This window comes from Impatiens glandulifera, chromosome 8 (assembly GCF_907164915.1).
Source record: "Impatiens glandulifera chromosome 8, dImpGla2.1, whole genome shotgun sequence".
NCBI lineage: Eukaryota > Viridiplantae > Streptophyta > Magnoliopsida > Ericales > Balsaminaceae > Impatiens > Impatiens glandulifera.
In genome coordinates this window covers 23,784,412-23,805,293 of record NC_061869.1, presented here as the reverse complement: position 1 = coordinate 23,805,293, position 20,882 = coordinate 23,784,412, and the positions used below count along the sequence as shown (strand labels likewise).

General features: G+C 37.3%; 1 protein-coding gene across 1 annotated transcript; it reads left to right on the top strand.

Annotated features, from left to right (window-relative positions):
- The first annotated feature begins 15,071 nt into the window (after positions 1 to 15,071).
- On the top strand, positions 15,072 to 17,790 carry LOC124912122 (protein FAR1-RELATED SEQUENCE 9). Its single transcript, XM_047452684.1, has 2 exons — positions 15,072 to 17,088; positions 17,465 to 17,790. Exons 1-2 carry the CDS (start codon positions 15,619 to 15,621, stop codon positions 17,633 to 17,635), a joined length of 1,641 nt encoding a protein of 546 aa, XP_047308640.1. The 5' UTR covers positions 15,072 to 15,618; the 3' UTR covers positions 17,636 to 17,790.
- The last annotated feature ends 3,092 nt before the right edge of the window (positions 17,791 to 20,882 follow it).

The following is a 20,882-nucleotide window of genomic DNA, read 5'->3' as shown; positions in this document are numbered from 1 at the left end:
CTCTCCCAGAATTGTTTGGATCTTATTATCTTGCTTGATGGGAGAAGAACACCAGGACCGGTGTTGACGTTGTTATGGAGCATTATCTTCCCAAGTGGTATGGCGTATCCCCAGGACCGGGCGGAATCCGGTTTCACCATATTTTTTAGATTGTTGAAAATCTCCTTCGCCCAGTTGACGTTCATACCGTCCAGTAAGCCGATGAGCATCTCAATTTTGGCCTTGGTGAGGTTGTCAAAGTTTCCACCCTCGCTTGAACCGACTTTGTGAAGATGTCACAAAGCGGTATGTATTCCGGTCGTAATGTCGATTTCTTACCGGATACTTTTACCGGATCCCCGGTTGCAGAGAGAATCTGGCAGGCCGCCTCGAATGTTGTTGGGGCTAGCTCCATCGAAGCGTTCCGGCCATCTGTTGGAAGACGTAGGATTTCCGCAACCGACTCTTCGGTTATATCGAATTCTTTGCCGCCAACAGTTGCGGTTATTTTGTCGCCAGAGAGAGATGCGGTTTTGAAGAATTCTTCCACCGCTTCTCGGTAGAGAACAAAAGAACCGCCTAGAAAATACTCGAGTCCGGCTTCGGAAATCCGGGCAATGACTTCCTTTGCCGGAACCGAACCGTTTTGTCGGATCTCCTCGAAATCCACCTGAATGATGTGTTTGAATAATGCCGAGTCACGACCCATAGTTGATGATTGAGAATTTAAGAGAACAAGAGAGTGACCGCTGTGAGAAAGTTTGATAGCTTAGAGAGAGAAAGCTGTTTCGCGTAGGAGTGAAATGAAATGACCAAGGTCTCCTTTTATAGGCGCGGTCTAGAAGCCCAACCGTCCCATCAACTTTTGGCGGGATTTTTCCCTCCAAGCTAAAAGGCGGCAATCAGTGGGCGAGAAGCCAAAATGCGGTAATCCAAGAGGCGGGAAGCAATGGGCGGTAAACCAAAGGCGGCAAACTATGGGCGCCAAATTAGAGGCGGGAATTTTGAGCGGGAGGTCTTTGGGCGAGAAATTTCCTTCCAAAATTTTCGATTTTGATTTTGATGACGCAATCCCCTTTTTGTAACCGTATTGTGAAGTGGTTTGTGAACCGCAGTGATGCGGTGTTTTGACCTTCACCGGAAAATTCTACGAACACAGGTCCGTCTATCGATATAACCGGTTATTGAGTGTTCTGAGTTGTTTACAACTTTTGATTAAGCGGTTCTTCTTGATACCGTGCATAACTGCGAAGACGCGGTTTCTTTGATATTGACCGGATATTTTAATGAAAACGAAGTTACTTGATAATATTAATCGGTTGCTTAGATGGATGTTCTAAGTTGTTATTTGGACCCGGTTATTTAGACTGAAATAGAGTTTCATTAAATGAAAAGGTACAAGATAGACACCGATATAGAGATCGGTTTGAAAATACAGAAAGGAAGGAATACAAAAGAGATAACAAGGAATATGGCCTAGGCAATAACCATCCTAGAGAACTTATCCTCTACCTCATCCACATCAAGAATGTTTGAGAGGGATGCCGGTGCACCCGGTCCGAATTCTGGACGATACTTGAGTATGAGTTGACTGATATGAGGAGCGTAACCGAGGCCTCTTTTGGTCAACACCATAGTTTTTAGGTTGTTGAATATGACCGATGACCAGTTTATGGGGGCATAACTCATGATGTAGGTCATCATGTTATACACCTTTTTGGAGTACCGCTGGTTAGGGGATTGGCAGATTAACGAGCGGTTGATGATTTCAAGTAGGAGCTGGACGTGAAACCGAAGACAGGTCTTTGGCCCGTTGTTCTCCACCGGCCTCCCGGTTCCTGAGAACAACCAAGAGTAAGACACCGCGGCTCTTCCTTCCCTAGGTGGGAAGTCCGAAAACCCTTCGGTGGGTAGATTGAACATCTGAGCAAATTCGGCTTCATCCAGCCAGAAGGTATGATCTCTCACCGCGGAAACAATATAGTTTCCTCTGATGCAAGCACTTCTAAAGAAGGTCTTGACATCCTCAAGAAGTATAGGGCCGGATTCTTCGAGAAAGGGTCGAAGACCGGTGTTAATGAGGGATTCAAATAACATCTCTTTTGTTTCTTGATCACTGATTTCCAAGCAAGAATCAAAATCAATGCTTAGGAAGTTTGGTAAAGTTCGGCTAGGCATGATTCAAACTTTGCTAGTAGAGAGAGAAGGAGTACAAGAGATTTATGTGTTTAGGATGTGTTGAGTTGATTAGGAGACAGCCCTTTATATAGATTTGGTTTTGGAGGGAAATATTAACATTGAATGTCAGTTTTTTCTTATTGGAGAAGAGAATATTTATGTTTCCAAAGTGTGTTGGGAAGAGGTTGCTTTTGACTAATTGCGGAGCTCGAGGTAGGATTTAGTTGAAAAGTAACCAAGTTAGTTGGGTATTGATTACTCATGTAGTTGGGGGTTACCTCATTAATTAAATGTTACTTTTCATTAATGACCCATGTAACAACACACTGAAAAGTAACCGATTGAAACCGAAGATAACTTAGACTAAACCGAAGAAAACATAGATAAAACCGAAATGATCATAAGGAGGTTGAACAAAGATACACCCGGTGCGTGCAGCAAAATGACCGGGTGTAGGAGGGAGTGACCTAATATCCGCTTGAGTTGGTGTGACCGTTGGAGTGAGTGTGACGGTTCCTCCTCTTCCACGCCTTCTCAAACCGCTCATAGAAGGAGTCGGTTAATTCCTTGGTAAGTACTTGGGCTTGGTTCAGCCCTTCCCCTGGGCATGTTGGAACTCCAAGCTCTAGAAGCAGACAGCTTATTTGAGGAACGAGGCCGACTGATTGAACACCAATCATCCAGACTAGGACGTCGAACAGTACCCTCGACCAATTGACCAGTGTGCCAGTAGTTATAGCAGCCATCATGTTGAAAGCAGCGGTGCAGTATGTGTTGGTCACATCCCTTCCCAGGATGCCTCGACCGATTACATCATTGAGAAGCTGGTATTCAGCTTTCAATAGTGACTTAGCACCGTGGTCATCCACTGGATGGCTTGACCGGGAAAAGACTAAGGAGATCTCGGCTTTTAGTTCAGCCGGTATGTTGAGGTCGGTTAGCCCCTGCTTTGGCAGGTTAAAGCATCTGACAAAGTCATTTTCGGTAAAGTCAAATACAATTCCTCCAACCTTTGACTGGATATGAGTGTCAAAGTGAGGAGTTCCACGAAAGACCCTGGCGTTATAGAAGAACTCCAGGACAGACTCAGAATAGATGACATGTTTGTCATCTAGAAAGTGTTGGAGACCAGTATCTTCAAGTGATTTGATCATCTTGAAGACCTCATAATGCTTAGTACTTTGAGCAGAGTTGAAATTCACTTGAAGGATGTTTGGAAACTGAGACATTTTGTCTTAGTGAGAGAAAGAGTTATGCAGCTTGTGATTGTTTTGTTTAAGGTTTGTTCAACTTATATACTAGTGGAGAGAGGAGCCTATTATCCAGGTATCACAGGTGATAATGTCTATTAACCATAGGATAAAGAGTTTTGCATGAAATAAGCATGTCTACAGCCTAGGATGTTGGTCATAGACCTGGACCATGAAAGATATCAAATCTTCACGTCTTTTTAGGTGCGACCATTTTACTTTGAAAAGGCAATGTTTCAGGACAGATAAATTTAAACACAGATAATTATTCCACTTTTGTTCGAAGATCAAATAATCTAAGATAAACTATTTCCGAACCGGTTAGTTATCAGTTGTTTGTCCCGATGCGGTTATTTGGTGCGTGCACTAAGTAACCGGTCGGTTTACTCTGTCTGATAGACCAGGCGGTTCTTCCATAGATACCTTGGAAAGTTTGAAGTCCGACAGTTTAGGAAGAACTACCGGTTTTGTCTGTCCGAACCGGTTTTCCTTTTAAGCATCCTTAGGGATGATCTGACTAATATCGGTTAAACCGAGTGTAAGTCTGAATTGAGAGAACTTAGCTTCCTGTAGAGGCTTGGTGAAGATATCGGCTACTTGTTGATCTGTTGATACGTATTCCAACCGGATATGCTTCAGCATGACATGTTCCCGAATGAAGTGGTGCCTCATGTCAATGTGCTTGGTTCTGGAGTGTAGAACCGGATTGTAGGTGATTGCTATGGCACTTGTGTTGTCACAGAAGATCGGAGACTCTTCGGCTGTGACACCGAAGTCCTTCAGTTGTTGTTGGATCCAAAGAAGTTGTGAACAACAGCTTCCGGCCGCCAGGTATTCAGCTTCTGCGGTTGATGTGACTACTGATGTTTGTTTCTTTCTATGCCATGAAACAAGCCGGTCACCTAGGAATTGGCATGTTCCGCTGGTGCTTTTTCTATCAATCTTGCAACCTGCATAGTCTGCATCTGAATAGCTCGTTAGGTTAAAGGATGAATCCTTTGGATACCACAGGCCGACGTCAGGTGTTCCCTTTAGGTATTTCAATATTCGCTTTGCGGCTGTGTAGTGGAATTGTTTTGGGTTGACCTGAAATCTTCCACACACACCGACTGCAAATAGAATATCCGGTCTACTTGCTGTCAGGTATAGAAGAGAACCGATGATGCCCCGGTAAGCGGTCAGATCTACCGATTGACCCTCATCATCTTTGTCCAATTTAACCGATGAGCTCATTGGAGTAGCTGCTGAGGAACATGTGTCCATCCCAAATTTCTTTAGAAGCTCCTTGGTGTACTTGGGTTGGCTTATGAACGTTCCTTCTTCGAGTTGTTTAACCTGAAGACCTAGGAAGAAACTTAATTCTTCCATCATACTCATTTCAAACTTGTTAGTCATCAGGGTTGAAAATTTATCACATAACTTAGGATCGGTTGAACCAAAGATGATATCATCTACATAGATTTGAACAAGTAAGATATGTTCCTTCTTCTCAAACTTAAATAACGTTTTATCCACCGAACCGATTGTGAAGTCATGTTTTAACAAAAATGCGGTTAGTGTGTCATACCAGGCTCTAGGTGCTTGCTTTAGACCGTATAAAGCTTTGTTTAACCGGTATACATGGTTTGGAAATTCAGCACTTTTGAAACCGGGTGGTTGTTCAACATACACCTCTTCACGTATGTCACCATTCAAAAATGCACTTTTAACATCCATTTGGAAAACTTTAAAGTTTTTGAATGCAGCAAAAGCTAGAAAAATCCTAATAGCTTCAATCCTAACTACAGGGGCAAATGATTCTTCAAAATCAATGCCTTCTTCCTGTTTGTAACCTTGTGCCACTAATCTGGCTTTGTTCCTCGTGACCAAACCGTCTTCATTGAGTTTGTTTCTAAATACCCATCTTGTTCTTATGACCGGTTGATCTTTCGGTCTAGGGACTAGGTACCAGACTTTATTACTCTCAAACTTGTTTAATTCTTCTTGCATTCCCAAGATCCAATCCGGATCCGACAATGCTTCATCTATTCTTTTCGGCTCAATCTGGGATATAAAGGCGGAATTAAAGTATTCCTCCAAAATTTAACGCCTAGTTCGAACAGGTTCTGAAGGGTCACCTATAATTTTCTCAGGAGGATGCTTGGTGTTCCTTTTGAAATTCAGTTCAGGGATGTCTACCAAATTACCGTTTGCTTGATCAAGGCTAGACATATCGGTAGGCTGAACAGGATTGTCAGACCGACCGATTTCCTCGGTTTGAGCCGAAGTGTCAGCTTCCTGTTGTGGGACAGCTTGATCCGGCTGGGTTTCAACGTTACCCATCTGGTCATGGACAAACCGCCTGAAAACCGGAATCTCATCTTCACTATCAGAATGGATATTGTTGTTTTCCAATCTGTTGTGTAGATCAAAGCATGATGCAGTATTACTTTCAACCGATTCATCGAAAACAACGTGAAGTGATTCTTCCATGGTTAAGGTTCTATTGTTGTACACTCTATATGCCTTACTCACTGCTGAGTAACCTAGCATGATCCCAGTATCGGTTTTTTTTGCATCAAAAGCAGAAAGATAGGTTTTACCATTTATATGTATGTAGCATTTACAACCGAAAATCTTAAGGTACTTAAGGTTGGGAACTCTGTTAAAATAAACCTCATACGGTGTTTTGTTATGAAACTTGTTAATCAGAGACCGGTTTTGTGTATAACATGCAGTGTTGATAGCCTCAGCCCAAATTTTTTGAGCAATACCCGAATCGGCTATCATGGACCGTGCGGCTTCCTTGAGAGTCCGGTTTCTTCTCTCGACCAGGCCATTTTGTTGAGGAGTCCTAGCACTAGACAACTCGTGTCAAATACCGGATTCATCAAGAAATACGGTTAAGGTACTGTTGGTAAATTCGGTACCTCTATCACTTCTAATTTTATTAATGCGAGTTGATTTTTCGTTTTGCAAACGTTTAAGCAGTGTGATCAAGTTTGATGCGGTTTCGCGTTTGGATGGTAAGAATATTACCCATTTAAACCTAGAGTAATCATCAATAACTACCATGGTGTAAGCATACCTCCTAGGCTAATGACATGAATCGGTCCAAATAAATCCATGTGAAGAAGATCTAAGCATCGGTTAGATTGAATATTCCCTTTACTTTTAAAAGTTGACCTAGTTTGTTTACCCATTTGACATGCTGAACAAACCTTATCCTTGTTAAATACTATGTCAGGAATGCCTTCGACTGACTTTTTACCGCGAATATAGTTTAAGGTTTTCATGTTTAGATGGTTTAGTCTCTTATGCCACAACCAGGTTTGATCAGTTTTGGCTATCATGCATACAGGATATTCTATCTTAGTTTTCCAATCTACCTTGTAAATATTTCTTAGCCTATTTCCGGTTAGTAGCATGATACCTTGAGAATTCTTAACTAAGCATGCATGTTTAAGAAATTCTACCGTGTATTCAGCATCACACATTTGACTAATGCTTAGCAAGTTAAAACGTAGGTTTTCTACTAAGAGTACATTATCAATTTTTAGGTTACCATGGACAATCTTACCCTTGCCCACAGTTCTACCTTTTGAGTTGTCACCGAAAGTGATTAGTGCACCGGTTTCTATTCTGATGTCGGTTAGTAGGTTGTTGTTCCCGGTCATATGCCTAGAGCAACCACTATCCAAGTACCATTCAGAGTTTCCTAGCCGTTTCCTTAAATCCTGCAAAATGTACATATTTACAACTATTTGGTACCCACATTTACTTGGGTCCACAGGCGATTAGTCCCTTGGGCATCCAGACTTTGACAAACCAGACAACTTTCTTTGCTAAGGTCTTAACCGCCTTTTTGGCACTCGGTTTTGGATACTTCGGTTTTTCTACGAAGGCTTTAAATGAGGGTGATTTGTGGTTTGACCTATGCGGTTGAGGATTGGCTTTCCTATTTTTGAGCAGGTCGGCTTTCCTTTTCTCAGGGTCAAGCCACTTCTCAGAGTCGGTTGGGCCTACATAGGTTAGTTTTTCTACCGTATAGTATGCGGTCAATTCCTCTTCAGCGGTTAAGGAACTTCTAATGAAACTTATAAAAGGAAGGTCATTCTTTGAGAGCCTTACTTTCTCTGCGGTTTTTTGGTCTTTGGATCTATCCTTTTTGTATCCTAAGCCGAACATGCAAAAAGGATGTCTCTTATAGCTACACATCTTCTTTACCATGTCACTAGATCTCTTATATGCGGCCATTTTATACTGGAGCCGGGCATTTTCTTCCTCGGTCAATTCTCGAACTGATTCATTAGGCTGTTCGGTTTTAGATGGTGGTTCTGGTGCTAACTCGGTTTCTAAGATAGGTGTTTCATCAGGTTCTATGATCTCTGGTTCGGTTATAACTGGTATTTCTGGTTCTGTCAAAATAGGTATTATAGGGTCGGTTCTAAAGTTGAGTTGCTTAGGTAACATGGCTAGTAGGTTCTTATACTCTACCACCATATCATTCAATGCATTGTATAACTCATCTTTAGTAAATTCTTCACAAGGAGAGTCAAATACCTGTTCCTCATTTGCCATGAGGCATGTGAGTTCATCATCACTGTCACTGTGAGCCCATAAGCTTCCTCCATCATCGGCTATTAGTGCTTTCTGAACCTCACTTCCTTCACCGGTTTGTTGGTAGTTATTTCGGTTATTTTGGTTATCCGGTTTCCGGTCATCCCTCCTCGGTTTTCTGCATTCCCACTTGAAATGTCCCAAACAGTTACAATTATAGCATCTTACATTGGATTTATCACCATAGTTGTAGTTTGTCGGTTGGCTTCTTTTCATGAACCTCCCAAACTTCTGTGCAAGCATCGCCATGGCATCTTCGGTGAACTGTTCGGCGGTTCTGATCGGTGCAGGTGCAACCGGCTCTGTGGATGTGATCAATGCTCTAGTTGAGGTTGAGGCCGAAACCTCTTCTTCAGTCCTAGATCTCATTTCAAACTCATACGCCTTAAGATCTTCGAATACATCATGTAGTTTCATCTTGCTTAGGCAGTTTGATTCTCTCATCACCATTGTCTTTATAACCCACGCACTTGGAAGACATCTTAATGCTTTCATGATGACCTCCTTGTTATCATACCTCTTGTCAAGAGTTGCTAGCTCGTCTAACACACCTGTGAACCGGTCACTGTATTCTCTCATTGTTTCTCCCGGTTTCATCTTGATGCTTTCAAACTTCTGAGTAGCCACCATTACCTTGTTTTCCTTGGTTCTTTCATTTCCCTCATAAATCTGAATAACCGTGTCCCATGTTTCCTTTGCGGTTTTGCAGTCTCTGATCTTGCAGTACGTGTTTCTGTCCACGCTGTTGGAGATCCGGTTTCTGGCATGGTTATTCAGGTTATTTCTTCTCTTGTCTTCAGTTGTCCATTCCTTCCTGTCCTTGTCAATGATTATCGGTCCTTCGGCCAGAATGAACTGCATCTCGTCATCCATGGTGATTAAGTGTAGGTGCATGCGTGCCTTCTAGTTGGCAAAGTCATCACCTTCTAGCATTGGGGGCCTATCAAAAGACATGTTTGCTTGAGTATTGAAACTAACTGCTCTGATACCAATTGTTAGGATCTAGGTCTCAGCTGGAGGACCGGGGTTGGGCCGGTTAGCGCGTTTCACTCAAAGGGTGTTGATTAATCCGGTTAGAGATTAACACCGGGGTTTCAATACTACACAAACTGTCACAAACCCTTGAACCAGGTTCAAGCGCGGAAGAGGTTTGTTTCAGGTTGAAGTAGCACACTCACGAGATAGGCAGAACCGATTTTTGAATAGGACAGGTTTGGAAGTTGATGGGTCGGTTTTTGTAACTTGGTGATTCAGTTTAGATAGTGTAGAGTCGGTCAAAATGGTATAGGTCGGTTAGTACAGCTCGGTTATAAAGTAAATCAGGCGGAAAGTTAATAACAAGATAAGTTTTTATGGATGTTCGGAGATAAAACTCCTACGTTACCCATTCATCTCGAAACCGCGAGAAGGATATTCACTAAGGAATACAAATACAATCCGATCGAGACTTATTTCTTGCTCGATAACACCCGTACAATTTACACCGAAATTGTAAATACACACTCCAATTTAGCACTTAAGCTTTTCTAGAGAGAGAACACACTCTTATCACTTGTAAATTAATTGTTCACTGTGTCCCCCTTAAAATCTCTTGTGTCTCACATTTACTCTTCTTCAGCTGCTCCTTTTATAGGTGAAATATGCCAACGGTCATATTTTACTTCCTTGAATTTGATTGGCTGAGTAGAGGTTCAGTGATTTAGACCTAGCGGTCAACTGTTCAGACCTGGTGGTCAACTTTACAGATTTGGCAGTCTGTTCTTCCAGTGTGTAAGACAAACCTGCTAGGTTTGTCTTTTACTTAATATGGTGATTGTTGGTTAGACAGTTGTCTGTACTTGGAAGATTTCCTTTCTGATTTATCCTGAAGTAGAAAGATCTTGTAGGACGGTCTTCTGCAGCCTGCAAACTATCCTCAGACTTGTATGAATATGGCAATGTTCAGTCTGTTTCTTTGGTATCGTTCTCAACAGATACCCGAAGTATCTTCTTATGCTGGTCGGTCATTTGATTTAGCCTGATGACTTCCGGTTATTGACCGGTTGTCTGGTGTTTCCAGCCTTCTTTTGAGCGGTCATGTTTCAGGTCGGTTTGATAACTTGACCGGTTGAGCTTCTTAACCGGTTCATTGGTCTGACCAGTTGGTTTTCTCAAACCGGTTGGGTACTTTGACTGGTCCGGTTCTTTGTTCCTGCATGGAAGGTTTATTTGTGTTAAGTTCTGTGAACCGGTCTAATTTTATCTAACATATATATATATATTTTAATGATAGGTTCTATAGGAATTGTACAATCATAATTTTGGTCAAATACCTATCCATAATCATCTCCTCATTTACTGGCCAACAAATCCCCTTGTTTTTCTAAATTAAACTATTACCATTTTTTTTTCGGCCAACCAATATCTCATAGAAAATCTTTTCGATCTGCTCATTATCCCTTATAGTGGTATTTTAGTGATAGGTTTTATAGAAACTCGACGATATTATTTGGTCAAATGCATGGCCTCAACCATCTTCTCATTTACCAATCAATAAATCCCCCTTATTTCACCCAACCATCTCCTAGTCAACTTTTAACCATTTCATTTTGGCTAACCAACATCTCATATAAAACCTTTTTCGATCTACTTAGTTTTATTCTCTCTATGAGTATTTTAGTGATAGGTTTTATAAGATTCTTAACCGACCTCTTACCATTTCATTTCGGCCAACCAACATTTAATAGAAATCCATTTCGATCCACTTAGCCTTATCCCCCTATAGGGGTATTTTAGTGATATGTTCTATAGAGATTGAACAATCATATTTGGTCAAATGTTTAGCCCCAACCATCTCCTCCTTTATTGACCAGCAAATTCCCCTTTTCTCCAAATTGATCTTTTGCCATTTTATTTCGGTCAACCAACATCTAGTAGAAAACCATTTTCGATTCGCTTAACCTTATTCCCCACATGAATAATTGTCATTTTAGTCGTATACCACCATACATTCTTCTTCAATTTATCCGTCCTCGATAAATATATATATATATATATATATATATACAATTTCAGCTAACCAACATCTCATATAAAACCTTTTTCGATCTACTTAGTTTTATTCTCTCTATGGGTATTTTAGTGATAGGTTTTATAAGATTCTTAACCGACCTCTTACCATTTCATTTCGGCCAACGAACATCTAATAGAAACCCATTTCGATCCACTTAGCCTTATCCCCCTATAGGGGTATTTTAGTGATATGTTCTATTGAGATTGAACAATCATATTTGGTCAAATGTTTAACCCCAACCATCTCCTCCTTTATTGACCAGCAAATCCCCTTTTCTCCAAATTGATCTTTTGCCATTTTATATCGGTCAACCAACATCTAGTAGAAAACCATTTTCGATTCGCTTAACCTTATTCCCCATATGAATAATTGTCATTTTAGTCGTATACTACCATACATTCTTCTTCAATTTATTCGTCCTCGATAAATATATATATATATATATCATTGAGATTTTAGCCTTATACCATCATACATTATCCTTCAAAAATGCATCTTAATTCAAATTCTTATCCCCATAAAAATAATAAATATTCAAACAAAAATAAATTTTATCTTATAAATAAAGATTACTTGATCAAAAAAAAAATTGTTCAAGGTTTTCTAAGGAATAACACATTCTCTCAGATTCTCACTTACATATACCACCGCTGTTATCATTTTAGTCTTATATCATCGTATTTTCTCCTTCAATCACCTACATGCACATATAATTCATTCATTTCTATACCATCATTCTTATCCTTCAAAGATGCATCTCAATTCAAATTTTTCCATCCCATATATACCACCACCATTGTAGTACTCACTTTCTAATTTTTTCCATTAAGCGAAATTCAAACTTTTGGTCTCAAATATGAAATGTGAACATGTTGACTTGTAGACCATTTGTGTTTGTTGATTTCAATTTATGATTTTATGTATATATATATATTTTATGTAAGTTCTGACCATTTATTTTAAATAGATTGTTATATATTTTTTTGAAAATTAATAAAAATTTGCATATGTATACAAACGTATTGACCAAACTTTCTAGTTTTGTGATATTTGAGAAAGGCTTTCGCGCTTCATCCTCCGTACCCGTTTTAAAAACAGTCTCTACTTATAAAGTTGGCGTTTTGAAAATCAGTTGTATAACATTTAAGTTTTAACCAATTATTTTTTCAGTCCTAATTATGCTTCTAGGTTTAGCGTTATTAAAAATATTAAAACAACAATATTTAAAATGGCGGTACCTATTGCGAATGATAACTAAGGTAGAAATACCTGAAAAATATCATTCATTTTTAAAAACATGAGGGTTTAGAAATAAACACCAAATGAGCCTTTGTTGAAATATTCAAAAAATATCAAAAAATATTTAAAATGAATTTTCTAATTTTTCGAGACTTTTAGAAAATGATTTGGAGTCCCAAAATTATAAAAATTTGGATTTTGAAAAGTGGAACCAAAAGGCTTTAGGACAAGAGTCCTAGGGATGGGGTTCGTTTTTATCGGTCGAGGTCGAATGACTCTCGGTCCAGGTCTAGGAATCACTCATTCGAGGTTCATGATCTTCGGTCTAAGGATCGAAATCCCTCAGTCGAGGTGCTAAGGACTCTCGCTCCTTGGTTGATCTTACTGGTCTAGGTGTAAAAACTTATCGGTATAGGTGTAAAAACTTATCGGTCATGGGTTAGCCTGGGGATAAGTTTCTTAGGCGAGGTGTATAAACCTATTGATCCAGGGTTAACTCTTGTCTAAGTCCCTCAGTCCTAGGCTCGGGAGCTCTCGTTCTCAAGATTTGGATGCTTGGTCTAAAGGTTAGAACTCTCGGTCATAAGGTTAGGGATTTTCGGTCCCAAGGTTAGGACTTTCGATCTTAGAGTCAGGACTCTCGGTCCTAGGGTTAGAGAGTCTTGGTCCCAAAGTTAGGACTCTCGATCCTAAGGTTAGGACTCTCGGTCCTAGGGTTAGGGAGTCTTGGTCCCAAGGTTAGGACTCTCGGTCCTAAGGTAAGGGAGTCTTAGTCCCAAGGTTAGGATTATCGGTCCTAGGGTTAGGGAGTCTCAGTTCTAAGGATGGACCTATTGGTCTTAGATCGGACATCTCGATCCTAGATGAAATTCCTTGGTCGAATTTCTCAGTCCTAGGGTTAGGTCCGAACCGAGGATCCTTAGTCGGATATCTCGGTCCTAGGCTAACAAACATCGGTCCTTAAAAACATCAAAGGTTCATTTTGTTAATTTATGTCCTATAGAGTTTTATCTTTCATCGATCTAAAACATCTCACAAAATTTTCAATAGAGTTTTATCTTTCACCGTGTCAATTTTTCAACAAATTTAAAAAATGAACGTATCCAATTAAAATCACTTGGGATCCTAGGTTACTAATCTTTTTATGTGCCTTTTCAAGAGGGAGAGAGGTAAAAATAGATTTTTTTTAATCATTACCCCTCAGAAGGCACATGAAATACATTAGGAGATTGTTAATAAGGAATTTTCCTAATGGACAAAAAATTTAGATGTGTGTTTAATATTTAATCATTATGATGTTTATGAATTGGAATTTAATAATTTATACAACTAATATTCTTTTATATATATATATATTTTTTTTGGTACAACACATGTATTCTAGCAAGTTTCTATAAGAGTAGACGGTATTCAACTTAGACATATATTTTTTTTTTAAATCTAAAAAAGCTAATTTAATTAAAAAAAGTATTATCTAATAAATTAATTATTTCATAACTTATTTTACAAACAATTCATCAACATTTTATTGCAATTTTTTTAATGTGTTATTTTCATGATTAGTTCATATAACATATCTTCATCAATTGGACAAGAACATGTTAATTGTAATCAAATCGACATACTTGCAGAAGGTAAACAAATATTTCCATAAAAATTTTACAAGAACAATTTTTTAGATTTCAAGAAAAATATACATTAAAAATTATTTGAAATTAGCATGTATCTCATGCATTTGCACGAATAATAATATAAAAAAACAGTGAAAAAAATATTACGGTAAAATATGATAGCATTTTTTATTTTATTTTTAACCGTTTTAAGTTATGGTCGGGTCAACTCACAATCCGACTCAAATATCCATTTACTCTCATATTGCAGAACGATCTCTAAAACATTTGATACAGTTTGATTCCTCAACTCATTTAGCTTGACCTCTAGAGTCCACTTCTTCCCCATACTACGAGAAAATGTAAAGACTACCATTAAAGTAGCATAAGCGAAACTTACTATATCCATATGAATTATATTCTCTATCTCTATAAATGTGACGAAATTCTTCAATTATTGTTAACTAATAATAGTGAAATCTATAACGCATAGTCAAAAGAGTCAAAAGAGAATTATGACCGATTAAAAACTATTGATAAACCATCGCGTTCATCAAATTTGGTGTTGAAATTTAAAATATAAAATTTTATTAGCCTAGTTGGTTAAAGAGTTATATTTTATTAGGTTACAAGTTCGAACCGCACTTACAGCATTTTTAACTCTCAAATTATATAGCTCTCGACCTGTCAATCCGGACACTTTAAATTAAACATCATTATATATATATATATATATATATAGATTATTGATATTTTTTTTAATTAGTAAACGGTGAAAATAATATTTATATTTATTTAGAGTTATTATTTTTAAAAAAATGTAGTATATTTATGTAGAGCATCTTTATAAAAAAAAATAAAAATTCTCTTTAAAATTATTTTTTTTAAATGAAGTTACCTCACTATTATTATTTTCATTTAAGTTACACATGTTAAAATATAACTATTATAAATTTTGTGTTAAAAATAATATTTTTTCTTTTACTTTTAAAAGGGTAGAAAAATATGTTTGTAAATATGTATTTATATAAATTTTACCTTTTTAAAAATAATAAAAATGAAATAAATATATTATAAATATGAATTTAATAAACTATTTATATTATAAATTATTAATATAATTGTATTCCTTCATAAGGCCGCATTCCCAAATTCCTGTTGATGCTCCCGTCGTCTCTTTCCCATCTATCTGTTACAGGTGGAAACCCTTTTCCAAACCCTACTTAGAGATCATACATTAGTTATTATCAGCTTCCGAATTCCAGCGTATTCCTTTTCTCTATCATCGGCGTCCTTCCTAGCGGCGAAATGATTTGATTTCATTCGGTATCGTTAATACGGCGTCCAGTCAAACGCTTGAGTTTCGCAATACACAAAATTGATGGAATCATAAGGATATATCAGCTATTAGGCGCTCACATGTCTTGGAATATGGATATTTACTCCATCGTCTTCTTTATCCGCCATATTCCCTTTCAGCTGTGAACTCAGTTATGAAGGTTTGAGATTTGCGTTTCAGTTCTTTTAAAGTATATGGATATTGGGTTTGATCAGATGTTTAGATAAAGATAATTTTTTGTGTCTTCAATTGATCATTTTCTTTGTTGAGCTATAGATGTGATTAATTATCTTGTTCTGTAACTGTATGTATGAGATTGAACATTGGAAAATTGAAGTTAATTTAGGGTGAATCATTGGTTGTTAGTGAACAATGAGCAGACAGAATAATTTAGGGGGTGGAATTCAACATGTTTTGGACTATCTGAAACGAATGAAGGCTGAGAATCCATCTTTCTTCTATGCAATTGACGCTGGCTCTGAGCATTCCTCAGGAAACATTTTCTGGGCTGATCCATCTTCAAGGATGAATTATAATCACTTTGGAGATACTGTTAGGTTTGACACTATCTATAAGATGAATCGGTATAAAGTACCATTTGCTGCTTTCACCGGATTAAATCATCACGGACAACCCATATTGTTCGGCTGTGCTTTAATCCTAAATGAATCTGATTCCTCTTTCATTTGGATTCTCCAAACATGGCTTCAAGCCATGGCAGGTCGTTTCCCAATATCCATCACAACCGAAACTATTCCCCACATACAGATTGCTGTTGCTCAGGTCTTGCCTCAGACATGTCATCGGTTCTGTAAATGGACCATATTTAAGGAAACCCGAGAAAAGCTGGCTCACGTTTATCAAACCAATCTCGATTTTGAGTCCGAGTTTATGAGCTGTGTTGATGAGACTGATACAGTTGTTGAGTTCGAATCCTGTTGGATATCATTAATGGAAAGATATTATCTTTTGGGCAACGATTGGCTTCAATCGATTTACAATGTTCGTCACCAGTGGGTCCCGCTTTACGTGAGGGGCACGTTTTTTGGCGAGTTATCGATGGGAGACTCGTTTTTCGAAGGGTTTGTGAATGCGAACACTACGGTTCAGTTACTCATCAAACAGTACGAGCGGGCTATATCGAGCTGGCATGAAAAGGAACTAAAGGCTGACTATGATACAACGAACATAACCGAGGTTCTCAAAACGCCATCGCCGATGGAGAAACAAGCTGCGAATCTCTACACGAAGAGGATATTCAAGAAGTTTCAAGACGAGTTGGTGGAGACGCTTGCGAATCAGGCTTCTAAGATCGAGGAATCTGGATCGATCACGGTTTATAAGGTGTGTAAGTTTGGGGAAGAGAGTAAAGGATGTCAAGTCAGATTCGATTCTTTCGAGATGCAAGCAAATTGTAGTTGTCAGATGTTTGAATTTTCCGGGATAATCTGTAGGCATATATTAACAATTTTCAGGGCGAAAAATGTACTCACGTTTCCTTCAGCTTATCTTTTGAAACGGTGGACAAGAAATGCCAGAAGTGGAGGGGATGAAGAAGAATGCGAGCTCGAAATTCCATCAACAAGCGCTCAACAAGACTGTTCGATAGATAGGTATAACAATTTACGACAGGAATCAATCAAGTTCATTGAAGTTGGGGCGAAATCTATACACAGTTATAACGTGGCTATGGATGCTTTGCAAGAGGCTGCTAAGAAAGTCGCGGCTGCAAAAAGACGAATGTCGGATTGCTCGAGCGATGTTACTTTGGCTAATGGAAGTCACCAAGAAGGAAATGCCAGTGAAGACAATACGACAGATCATATCCCATGTCAATCTGCGGTTAGTCTCTTCTTTTTATCTCGAATTGATCTCATATTGCTGCAAATGCAGCATTCATGACCATTTAAAAAAAATGTTTTCTCGCATGATATTTTAGTTATGTTCTCTAAAATGACAAGCGTATGAGATTTCTGTGTATGTGCTCAATAATGACAGGTTTTCAGGTTTTTCGCCTTACTATTGTTGTTATTATAGATTTTGAAATGTTTAGGAACCATTTAGTAACACTTTTTGGGGTAAATTTATGAATATGTTTCTATCTAAAGTTTTGTTTCCAAATGGATAGAAAAAACCCATAATTTTTTTTAAAAACCCAAGATCAAACAAGCTCTTATTGATAACTTCATCAGCCAACCCTAAATGTTTTTTCTTGCAGATTGAGAAACAAAGGAAAATAGATGAATTGACAGCGGAGTTAGATAACACAAACCGACGTTGTGAAGTGTATCGAGCAAACCTGCTAGGAGTTTTGAGAGATATGGAAGAGCAAAAGCTAAAGCTATCAGTTAAAGTTCAAAATGCTAGGTTAAGCTTAAAAGAACAATAAAACCAATAATCATACATTTTAAAGTCTTGATGGTTGCTTCTTCTGCCATTAGTTAGTTAGTTGGTTCAGATACAATGAAATGGTTAGACACAGGGTTGCATTTGAGCTCACAGTCAAGTATTACTTCTTTAACTATATGATTTTCCCTGGATTTATATCTATGGTTTCATTCGAAATTACCATTTCTATCAGATTTTTTTATTTAGGTGTGAATTCAGATGTGATCTTATTTGAAAATGGGAACTTGGTAAGATATATATTTGACCAATTTATTGATTGTTATTTGAAAGAAACTGTGAGCCTTGGTTTAGCTTGTGATATCATTAGATTTTTGTATTTATTATAATATGTCTTATTTCATTTAGAACGTCTTATATGATAGTGTAAATCATGATTACAGTTTGTCATATTAAAAAAAAAAATTTTTGTATTATTATTTTTATCTTGTTATTGAATAGGGTGAGATTATATTTGAAAACAAGTGAGAACTTAGTTTGATATAATATATAATGAGAAACTGATTTAAAATCCTATGCTGGTCTTTTAAAAGACGGGCAATTGTCTACAAGTATTGCTATAAATTAAGTTGGATATTTTTTCAGCTAGTTTAGAAAGAAGACTATGGGAATGAAAAATAGTCTTTTGTCACAATTTCTTTTGACATCTTAACAAAAACAAAAGTGTCACAAATAAATGGTATGTTTTGAATTTATAACCTAATAAAAATATGTACAATCTTTTAACTAACTAAGTTTGGTTTAGCGGGCCGAGAACTATGGTTAATTTGAATATATATATATATGTGAGAGTAAATTGATACTTGGGTCGGATCGCAGGTTGACCCGTCCATAAACTTAAAATAGTTAAAAATAAAATTAAAAATTCTATATGTATGTTTCAAACTTTCAACCTAACAAAACAAGAAACCTTTTAAGCAAGTGTGATTGGGGTGTCGTTTTCCGATGGATAATAGGCTGGTAACAAATGAGAGTGGTTATAAAATATGAATCGAATATTTGATTGACCAAAGTGTGAGGTCACGAGATTAAATGTCTATTGAGATTGGTGGTTTATTTTCCTAGGGGTAAGAGACGTGTGAAAGTGTGATTGAGATGTGGTTTGTCAAGGGATAAAAGGTGGGTAACAAAGGATTGTGAGGTCACAATATTAGATGTAAATTGAGATTGGTAATTGGTTTGTTAAAGGATAAGAGACGTGTAAAACTGTGATTAAGATTGGTGGTTGGTTTTCTAAGGAATAATAAGCGTTTGAAAATGTGATTGAGATTGGTGATTGGATTACCGAGGGATAAGAGACATGTGAAAATATGATAAAGAGGCATATGAAAAAGTGTGAGTCACAAGATGTCGACTAATTAACTAATTGGTAATAAATATTAAATACAAAATATATATACATTCATTATTTCAACAATCTCAAGTGGTCGAAGGTTAAGGTGTTCATATTTCATGTTTAAGACCAGGGTTCGAATCTCCAAAATTGCAAATTTAAAAGTGAGTATTATAAATATTTGAGAGATCAATGTTAAAGAATGCATTCTTGAGTATAATATATGATGGCACGATTTTTAAATAAGGGAAAATAGGCATTTGAAAGTGTGAGGTCACGAGATGAAAGTCGAGTGGTGATGATTTGTCAGCTGAGTGGATAAAAAGGCATATGAAAAAGTGCGAGTCACAAGATGATGGTCAATTGAGAGTTTAATGGTTGGTTTGACGATGTATAAGAGGGGTGTGATCAATTGGTATTGGTTGTTGATTTATTGAAGTGAGGGTAAAAGAGGTCGTCTAAGATTGGTGGGTTGTTGCCAAAGGCATAAAGACGCATATGAGGGGATAAATAGTGTGATCGATTTTTAAAAACATTTTTTTGATCGACGAGTTTGAAAAATCTGGGACGCTCTTTAAAAAAATTATTTGGAAAATGTGAGGGGAATTAATTTTAAGGTTTGAAAAATTTAAGTTTATAAAACGAGGCTTTGTAGACAACTCAATATCTTACCATCCTGTCGAATCTGGAAGAGATTGTGAGTTTTTTTAATGGGAAGTATGACATATGTCACCTTTAACTTTTTCAATATTAATTAACCTCACGACTAGAGAGTCGCCACCTAATTTAAAAATTAGGTAATTAAGAGAGTGAGTTCGATGTTTGGTTACGTGTGGGGAAGAGTTTCTTAGACGCTATATCCCATAATGCCCCTAAGGTTTCTACTAACTAATTTTGGTCTTTCTTTTAAATTCCTTACGCTTTACGATTTAATATTTTCCATTTTAACATTCAAAGGATTTGCTTTAGATGAAAACAAAGAAATAATATATAAAGACAAAACATAAAGAAAAACAAGAAAACCTAAGCAAATAATTTATCCACACATAAAATTATCCTAAACACCAAAACTAAGCATATTATTAATCAAAATTTAATTGGCCTAAATCTAGCTTGATTTTTAGGAACTTTAGTGAATTATATAAAGGCTCTAAATTTTTTTTATTTTTTTTTGGGGATTTTATAAAAAATTGTAGTTCAAGAGAAACAAAAGGTCCTAAGTCTAAGTTAGGGCTAGGTTCAATTTAGTTAAAGGTTTAATTTTAAAATTTATCCTAACCTAGGATCAAGAAAGCCATACAAAAGCTAAATAAGAGGTCACGTCTCCATGAAAAAATAAACCTATCTTTTGATAGGTGCCCAAGAACATTTCTACATTATTAAGACAAAATCCTATATGTTGATAGGTTCCCAAGATCATTTATACATGATCAAGCAAAAATCTTATATGTCGATAGGTGTCCAGGATCATTTTTGCATGATCAAGCAAAACCCATATCTGTCGATAGGTGCCCAAGATCATTTTTACATGATCGGGCCAAAATCTTATTTGTCGATAGGTTCCCATGATCATTTCTACATGATGAAGCCAAAAACCCTATATGTTGATAGGTACCCAAGATTGTTTATGTATGATACGAACAAAACCCTATTTGTTAATAAGTACCCGAGATTATTTGTGTATGATCACCGACCAAATCCCTATATGTTGACCCAAGATCGTTTGTGTTTGACCCAACCAAAACCCTATTTATTGATAAGTATTCACGATCGTTTTTACATAATCAAAGTAAAACATATATGTTGATAGTAACACGCTCATTTATATATGCTCGCTTATACATTACTTGTTAGTAACTAACGTGAATAAGTTTATCAACTTTCATGTCAAACCTAT